General features: G+C 41.9%; 2 protein-coding genes across 2 annotated transcripts; one reads left to right on the plus strand and one right to left on the minus strand.

Moving 5' to 3' along the window:
- Positions 1–305: 305 nt before the first annotated feature.
- ugdh (UDP-glucose 6-dehydrogenase) lies at positions 306–5,571 on the plus strand. Its single transcript, XM_026304150.1, has 12 exons — positions 306–483; positions 1,212–1,373; positions 1,839–1,940; positions 2,056–2,259; positions 2,334–2,531; positions 2,769–2,916; positions 3,075–3,169; positions 3,253–3,383; positions 3,631–3,767; positions 4,528–4,619; positions 4,722–4,832; positions 4,985–5,571. The coding sequence occupies exons 1-12, from the start codon at positions 475–477 to the stop codon at positions 5,093–5,095; spliced, it is 1,500 nt and encodes a 499-aa protein (XP_026159935.1). The 5' UTR covers positions 306–474; the 3' UTR covers positions 5,096–5,571.
- lias (lipoic acid synthetase) lies at positions 5,563–8,999 on the minus strand. The gene is made up of 11 exons (XM_026304151.2): positions 8,889–8,999; positions 8,573–8,748; positions 8,292–8,385; positions 8,029–8,109; positions 7,743–7,899; positions 7,575–7,632; positions 7,355–7,483; positions 6,838–6,983; positions 6,666–6,736; positions 6,464–6,575; positions 5,563–6,328 (listed from the first exon to the last, which is right to left on the minus strand). Exons 1-11 carry the CDS (start codon positions 8,970–8,972, stop codon positions 6,267–6,269), a joined length of 1,170 nt encoding a protein of 389 aa, XP_026159936.1. The 5' UTR covers positions 8,973–8,999; the 3' UTR covers positions 5,563–6,266.
- Between the last annotated feature and the right edge of the window lie 96 nt (positions 9,000–9,095).

The following is a 9,095-nucleotide window of genomic DNA, read 5'->3' on the forward strand; positions in this document are numbered from 1 at the left end:
AAATGAGCCTGCGCTAAAACTGCGTGGACAGGGGTGTTTAATAAATAAATGACGTTAATATGTCTATGAGATGATTGTTAAAACATTTTGAGACAAATTTGAGAAATCGTTTTTGTTTGTTGTTGGCAGACCTAAACTTAAAAGACTATTTGATATTGTGCATTGTCTTTAGAAATGCGAAAACACATTTTAAAGTTTGGAGTTTGTGGTGCTTCGATCCAATTTTATACCAGCGACGGCAAAGGTGTAATGACTCTATGCTTTTACTTTGAAAACCCAACGCCGGAAGTTATAAGACGTGTGACGCTGAGCTGGCGCTTTAAAAAGTTGGGAGAGGATTTCTCAGACTTTGTCCCTCTACCTCTGGTTAAAGACGTTTATCGTGTGTGGCCGAACAGTGGCTCCAGAATCGAGTTCTGCTTCTCCAAGACACATTTAAGAAAGGAGCATTCCTGAAGTTCTCCGACTGTCGAGATGGCAGAGGTAACATAACGTTAACATTAGCCGACCACTGCTAACTAGCTAGCTGGCTCACATAGACCTCCATTCATTTGTTTCTGGTGTTGAGTTGGTTCACTCAGTGTAAAGATATAAAATTATTATCGGTTAATTAACGTTAGGTGGGATTTTGTCCTGCGAACAGAGACACGGCTAACCTGAACTGAAGTCGAAGGGTTTTTGAAATGAAAGGTGGTTTTTCATTCATCTGCTGGACGTGGCTGAGCTGCGATGAAAGGCTCTTTATTTTCTACCAGGTTGCAGTGGTACGGCTGGTACTGCAGTCCACAAAGAAAATGTAACTTTTTTGACGGAGCTTTGCTTTACTTCTCTGAAGCTGAGACACTGAAATCAAAAGCCTTGACCACTCCCGCTTAGATTTTGAGAGAAGTCTTTGGACTCTTTCAGACAAGAGAAGTAATTTCAGGGGGTCACTTTGTTCTCATTGAAATCACGATGGGCCATTTGCACTATTTTAGGTTTATAAGAAGAAGCAACTAATTGATTAATAGCAAAACTAACTGGCAGGTCCAGGCGAATATTTGTTAGTTTGAGCCCAAGTAAAATATAAGTACCTTAAGGATGGGAAATGTTTTTATTTAGGGCATCTCTGCACAGATTAGTATTTTCAGAAACTCTAGCAAAAAAGTTTCTTCTTTTTAACGTTCCTTCATTTTTTTGTCCATATTCTTTGTGTATATTTCTGTTTGCAGATGTTCCAGATAAAAAAGATTTGTTGCATTGGTGCTGGGTATGTGGGAGGCCCAACATGCAGTGTGATCGCCCAGAAGTGCCACGATGTCAAAGTGACGGTTGTGGATGTCAACGAGTCCCGCATTAATGCCTGGAACTCAGACACTCTGCCAATATATGAGGTATCTTATCAACATTATTATCCAAAGAAGCTGAGCTTTAGGTTTTTCATCAGGATAAACACTGTGACCTCTGATAGAACAAGCACTGGGTTGAATTTCATTAAAAGCACTGATGAGCCATGTGTGTTTTCCCCAACATTCAGTTTTTATATTTGAGACATATCTGGAAGGAATTGTCAGTTTCGTTGCTCATTTCATTAACAGTGTTGTAAAAGTAGATGTTGCTAGGCAATGGTTCCAGCCAATGTTTTTGTGCAATATTACGTCATCATGGAGGAATTGAAAAATAAATTACATCCAGACTTTTCTATGTCAACCAGAACCACAAGGTATTGCGTCATCATGGGTGACTAGCATAAAGGGCAGTTACTGGCCTGTAGTAACCGTAACCGTTTGTGCTGTGATTTTTTTCTCCCTACATCTTCAATGGCACTCACTCCCTGTTTCATTTACCTCCCACGCCAGCCGGGCCTAAAAGAGGTGGTTGAATCATGCAGAGGAACAAATCTGTTTTTCTCTACAGACATAGACTCAGCCATCAAAGAAGCTGACCTTGTCTTTATCTCTGTGAGTGAATCAGTTTGCCCTTCACACATACCAGCACCGTTTCAACAGTTGAATGTCTATAGAAAAAGATATCACATTTGTAATGCATCGTTGTTGTACTGTACCTCCTCTACAGGTAAATACTCCAACTAAGACCTATGGGATGGGAAAGGGTCGGGCAGCTGATCTCAAGTTTATTGAGGCGTGTGCTCGGCGGATTGTACAAGTGTCTAAAGATGGCTACAAAATTGTCACAGAGAAGAGCACAGTCCCGGTTCGAGCTGCGGAGAGCATTCGACGGATATTTGATGCCAACACCAAACCCAGCCTTAACCTACAAGTGTGTGTTGTCGCATGTACAAAACCTTCTGACCTGTTGTTGTTCGTGTTTCTAAAGTCTCGCTGTTGCTTTAGGTGCTGTCCAACCCAGAGTTCCTTGCAGAAGGGACAGCAGTGCAGGATCTGAAGAATCCAGACCGCGTCTTGATTGGTGGGGATGAGACAGCGGAAGGTCAAAGGGCAATCAAAGCCCTGAGTGCCGTTTATGAAAAGTGGGTCCCAAAAGAACGAATCATCACCACCAACACGTGGTCATCAGAGCTGTCCAAACTGGTGAGCGTGGGGCATTTATTTTGCTTAATGTTAATAATTTCTTTCCAACCAAACTAATAAAAACTTTCATTTTATATAGTTTTCTTTTGTATAATCAAAATCTAGAACCACCAAATGTTAGAAAAATAGCATTATTTTCTTTTGAGCAACCAATCATTTCAACTTCTAATCAATTTGAGTGGCTTATATTTTGTAGTCATACAATAAAATATGGTGTGTGTGCGCGTGTGTGTGTAGGCAGCCAATGCTTTCCTGGCTCAGCGAATCAGCAGCATCAACAGTATCAGTGCTCTGTGCGAAGCCACTGGTGCAGATGTGGAGGAGGTTGCCAAGGCCATCGGCATGGATCACAGAATAGGCAGCAAGTTCCTCAAAGCTAGCGTAGGTAAGAGACGTTAAAACTCAGCTTCAGGTGATGCTGGTATTGCAGGTTTTGCAGGTATTTATAATTTTTACCTCCCATAATTTATTTAGTTTTAACTGCTTTCCTCAGCTAATCATAGTGTTTACATTGCCTCTCCACCCATGTAACACCCTGATCAGGTTTTGGTGGAAGCTGTTTCCAAAAGGATGTGCTCAATCTAGTCTATCTGTGTGAGGCCCTCAACCTGCCTGAGGTGGCCTCCTACTGGCAGCAGGTGAGAACTACAGAGCACAATGTCTTGTTTTGCGAGTTTTCCAATGGGCTAGTCTTAATTTCCTTGTTTTGTGACTTTCTCAGGTGATAGACATGAATGAGTACCAAAGGCGACGGTTTGCCTGCAGGATTATTGATTGCCTCTTCAACACTGTTACTGGTAAAAAGATAGCTCTCCTGGGCTTTTCCTTCAAAAAAGACACAGGTGACACAAGGTTAGTCTGTTTTCATTTTGGCCTTTCATGGATATTTTTTGCCTCCAAGTAATTAGTTGTTTGTGTTTTTTAATTTCTTTGTTATGCTAATAATTAACACCAAGAACCCAATAAACTGTTGTGTATATGCCCTTTGTACACACCAAGCTTCCAGTCACAGCTGAGCACTCTTTAGTCCACGTGAACCGAGCCCTCAGTCAGGTTGATACTTGTCTTAATAGAGTTTGTGCCTGTGTCGCAATTCCAGGGAATCATCCAGTATCTACATCTCTAAGTATCTGATGGATGAAGGTGCCAAGCTGTTCATCTACGACCCCAAAGTCCTTAAAGAACAAATCATTCATGACCTCTCCCAGCCCAGCATCTCAGAGGACAACCGTAGAGGTGTGTGTAAGATTCAAAGGGTTCTGCGCAAAGCTTAAAAAATTGCTTTTGTAAGAGTTTCTATCATTGCATAAGACACAGCAGGCAGTTTACAGGAAATTGGAGGAGAAAAAGAAGGGGGTGACAAGCAACAAAGGCTGGACTTTATTGTTTTGATTACATGGTCAGTATCCTGAACCCTCAGGTCATTTCCAGTACCACCCCCACTAACAGCTGGCAACACTGTGGGTGTTCCGTGTGTTGGATCTTTGTGGTATCACAAAACACAACTAGAACAAAGTCTAAAAATAAAAAAGCAGAATAATAGATAAATGTCAGTCTGTTTAAACACAGTAATGGACTGTGGAAAAACATGCAACTAGTTACATGTTTTTGGGATGTTAAGGGTAGAGGCAGTGCTGGTCAGATGAATAAATATTTTCGATAATTTATTTTTCAGTCATTTCTAAGCAAAAATGCTCAAAGACAATTCATGTCCTTCAAATTATGAAGGTTTGCTGATTTTCTTAGATCATAAATTCAATATATTTAGAGGATTTCTTTAATTAGTTTTATATTTGACACAAAAAATGATTGTGACAAAATGGGCAAGTCAATCACAATATAAACAAATAGAATGTAAATAGGTGAATTGCAGCTTTTGTCATTTTATATTAACATTATGTTCTTTGGTTGTATGAGGTTCTTTGCTGCCATATTTCAGAGATTAAGATCAGCATAATTCTTTTTTCATAATAAATGTATAATCTTTTTGCCGTAGTGTCTGAGCTGGTGACTGTGACTTCAGACCCTTATAAAGCTTGCCAGAGTGCACATGCATTGGTCATCTGCACTGAGTGGGATGAGTTTAAGGTCAGACCCACATGTTTCTTTCTCCCCTCTTATAGATTGCTTAATTTTGAAGGAATCTGTGAATATCACCTTTAAACTCATACCACTTTAATTCCACAACAGACTCTGGACTATGAGAAAATCTACAAGGAGATGCTGAAGCCGGCCTTCATATTCGATGGTCGCAGGGTGCTGGACCACCTCCACCCTCACCTCCAGAACATCGGCTTCCATGTGAGCAGGAAGATACCGCACCACACACACTTCTCATGCAAACTCAAAATGAATGTGTGGAAATGGAGCAAGGAAAAGGTAAACTGATGAACTGACTGCAAGACCCAACAACTGCAATTCATCCTTTCTTGTTTTGCTTTTTCTGTCAACAGATTGAGACCATTGGTAAGAAAGTGACAGCCACAAGAATCCCCTACGCCCCGGCAGCTGTTTGTCCTCGCATCAGTGCCACTGAGCCTCCCACCAAAAAAGCCAAAGTCTAAAAAAATCACCTCACTCTGACACACACAACACATTCCTCTCTGGCTTTTTTTTTCTTCTCTTTTTCTTGTTAGTGGTAAAATATTGTATTCACATCTCATTGTTGCTACGTTATTCATGATCAGAATCATCAAATAGAAGAATGAATTTTGAGCCTTAAGTTCAAAGTGAGTGAGTGAAAATGGAAGTTCAGTGATAAATCAATCCAGACACAGTGTATTTTATGAATTTCACACCAAACAGCATTTATCAACTAAACATGTCGGATGCAGTTACTGTCTCTCAAAGGAATAGTCCGTTTTAAAGAACACAAAATGTGAATCTGCTTTCTTACAGCATTTACTATATAATCAAGTGTTGTTGCTAAATTGCAACTTTTTTAAGAATGTTTTTATAAATCATCTTGTGTGATAATTAGTATGTGTGTGTATCGGTGACCAGTTAAGAAAGGGCCAATGCAATAAAATAATAACCTTAATTTGTTGCTGTTTATTTCAAATAGATGAAGGAACAGTTGAGCTTGAGCTGAAATCAGAGTCAAATGTATTAAAAGAGTCTCTTTTGAGGACTATGTACCTGATAAGACTTTTTCCTAATGTAACAAAATAGACTTTTCAAAAGGATCAACCATTTTAATCCCCCGAGGTCCTACAACAAGACTTAGAGCAAAAATACACCTCTTGCTTCATTAAATCAGTCCTGAAACAGCAGACATGCTCCTACACATAGCTCCGGTGTTGAAGGTCAGTAGCTCCACCTGTAGTCCAGGTGGTTCGTGGTAAATAGGATTTAGGGGCCCCATGAGGTGCAGAGATGACAAAGTACAGTCTATGGCTCGCACCAGGTTGTATTTTCTCTGGCCAGCATTGTATGGACAGACATCTGACACATCTGCAGGCTTCAAACTGATTTTTGTTCTCTTTGATCTGTTATGGGTGGACAGTAATAGACTGGTCCCAGTAGTGAACACCAGCCTTGTTCTGTACCCTTTTAAAATACCACCTGCCTTCATTTTATTTTAAATAGCACTACTCAAGTTCAATGTGATTATTGTGCTACAACTTACAACAATGCATCGTGGTACTGCAGGACTAATGCTGATTTTGTCAGTCTAAATGTGTGTATAGGTGGCGACTGGGTAAAAGAGAGATGCAGCACTGTCCAGAAGCTGCTTCATTCTCCTATAGTGGCATCTGCCTTTCTCTTCTTCAGTAGATTCTTCAGGAAGAACTCACCTGTGAGGGGAAAAAGGAGCTTTGATTATCTAAAATTGACTGTAAATGTACAATTACAAGTCTGCTCATAAAAGCAGACCTGTATGTCACTGGACTATACTGGGCTCTTCATAACTGATGGAGTCTGTCTCTCACCTGCTTTATAGGAGGACCGCACGAGTGGCCCGCTGGCTGTGTAAACAAAGCCCATATCGTTCCCAACTTTCTCCCAGTATGCAAATCGCTCTGGGGTGACGTATTCCTCCACCTAAACCCAAACATGCATTGTCAAATACTGCTTTCCCCCCGTCCTGGTGTAGTATATGAGGAGTCCCCACATAGAATATGATGTTTTTACCTTTAGGTGGCGTTTGGTGGGCTGCATGTACTGCCCAAGTGTCAGACAGTCCACTCCTGCTTCTTGCAGCTCTGCAACATCACCACCAAAGTGGGATCAGGAAATGACTGTACTTAACTTAAAAGGTTTAGGAGTGTGATTGAATAATATAGCTGATGTGTAGAATGCACACCGGTTAGGGTGTTGAGTATCTGTTGGTCAGTCTCTCCTAGTCCCAGCATGATGGAAGTCTTAGTGAGCAAAGTGGGTCTGACCTGTTTGGCGTGCTTCAGGACACTCAGAGACTGGTCAAAGTTTGCTCTGGGGTCACGCACGTGCCTGGAAAGACATAGAGAGACAGTGTGAATATATATTCTCATACTGAACATATATACCTAGATTAGCATGAAAAATGAATATAGCCATTGAGGAGACCCTCAAAAATATGTCTTCCCTGTGTTTATACTCCTGCACTTCATCTAGTATTTATGCTAACAACAGAAAAATGGCTCTTAAGGGCCACCTGCTGGTCAGCAAGTGTACTACTGTACAGACTGATTTCCCTCTTGTGGCAGATTGGTACGCAAAATTATTTACAGTACTTCTTTGTTTAATGCTGAAAGAGAGATCTGATACTTAACCTCTACCTTTTTGCATTTACCATCTAATAGAAACAGGAATTATAAGTGCAATGCAATGAGTTTGAGGACCTCTGTAGTTCACGGACTGTCTCCACATTGTGGGCGTACACGTCTGTTCCTGATAGGGCGATCTTCTCTACTGCTGCCAGGTCACCACGAAAATCAGGGGTCAGACATTCAACTAGGATCTGAGGGTTCCTAGAAAGAGATGACAGAAGTGCTTGTTCGTTCATTTCAGCACAGATATGAAAGATACAAACACAAAAACACAATAAAGAGAGGATTTTACCTTTCTTTCAGGTTAGAAACTGTCTTAGCAAAGTGCTCTGCTCCTCCATCAGCAATATCTGCACAAAAAGAAAAACATGTCATCAGAACAAGCCACAGATATTTAAAGTTAACTGTTGCATCTGAGCGCTTCTGAGGAACAATATAGCATCAGGTGTGAAGCTATCACCATCTCTGTCAACTGAAGTGAGAACGACATAGTCCAGACCCCAAGCAGCTATGGCTTTGGCGGTATTGTACGGCTCATCTGGGTCCAGAGGTGGGGGCTGACGGGCCGTTTTTACCGAGCAGAACCTGCATCCACGAGTACATGTGTCCCCCATCAACTATATGTATGCACAGATGGAGAGAAGAAAATCCTTAGCTATATGTGGATTATCTGACTGAAATCAATTGTGAGCTTTTATTTCTGGATGTAGCTTCAGTTGCACCACAGAACCAGCCAGGAGACTCACCATGATGGTAGCTGTGGCTGTGGCGTACTCTCCCCCTCCCCAGCATTCCCCAATGTTTGGACACCTGGCCTCCTCACACACCTGCGAAAAACACATCTTCATAATCACCTGAGCCCTTATTTTCCAAAGTCACATTTGGGATCTCTCAAAATGTCTGTGTGCATTAGTAGTTGCTTCCGACACATTTATTTCTACATAACTTTAAAGCAGGCGGGTCACATGACAATGCTGACACACTCTAAGCTCACGGACATACGACTTACTGTATGCAGGTTCAGGTCCCTCAGTGTGTTCTTCAGCCTGTTGTAGTTCTTTCCAATGGGGATCTCTGTCTTCAGCCATGGAGGAAGCCGCAGCCTCACAGAACACAACAACACAGTCAGTCAGTAAATGCAGAAGAGTGGGATCACATCCATGTCAGTGTGAAACAAGCTGACGGTTTATCTCAAAAACGACACAATACACTACAACTCATAGTCTTCTTGAACTTGTAGGAAATGAAGATCCCGTGTTTCTCACGGCTGCAGTATCTCTGCTGTCTTACCTCTCTCCCCTCTGCCTCTTCAGGCTGCCCCTGTACTCGGCCCACTTGCTCTTCTCCGACAGTTCTCCAGAAATAAAGTCTTGCAGATCAGGCCCTTCGTCGCCCAGAGACTGCTTCTTTCTGGGAGCCTGGTCTGAGGAGGACGTGGACGCAGTTGCTAGGCCGCTGGTATAAACCTGGAGAGGAAGGGTTAGTTCAAGTTCCTGCAGATTGTACTTCGAGGCCAGTGGCTAGGCTTTACGGGCGACGGAAGCCGATAGTGACATTAGATAAGCTATGCTGTTAAAATATCCGGACCATGGGAAAAAATACTCACTTGAGGAATGAGTCTATGACTCAACCACAGATGACCTGCAGAGAAACGACCAGCGACACAACAACCGTGTTTGAGCAGCGCCATGTTTTTACTGACTAACCTCGACGAGCGACTGATTTGGTCTGGTGCTACATTCAGGTGATACTACAGAATAGGAAAAATGGAAATCTCTGGCTGTCCGACTTGCTGACGTTCACTGATTTCTCC

The sequence above is a fragment of the Mastacembelus armatus genome, chromosome 1 (genome assembly GCF_900324485.2).
Source record: "Mastacembelus armatus chromosome 1, fMasArm1.2, whole genome shotgun sequence".
Taxonomy (NCBI): domain Eukaryota; kingdom Metazoa; phylum Chordata; class Actinopteri; order Synbranchiformes; family Mastacembelidae; genus Mastacembelus; species Mastacembelus armatus.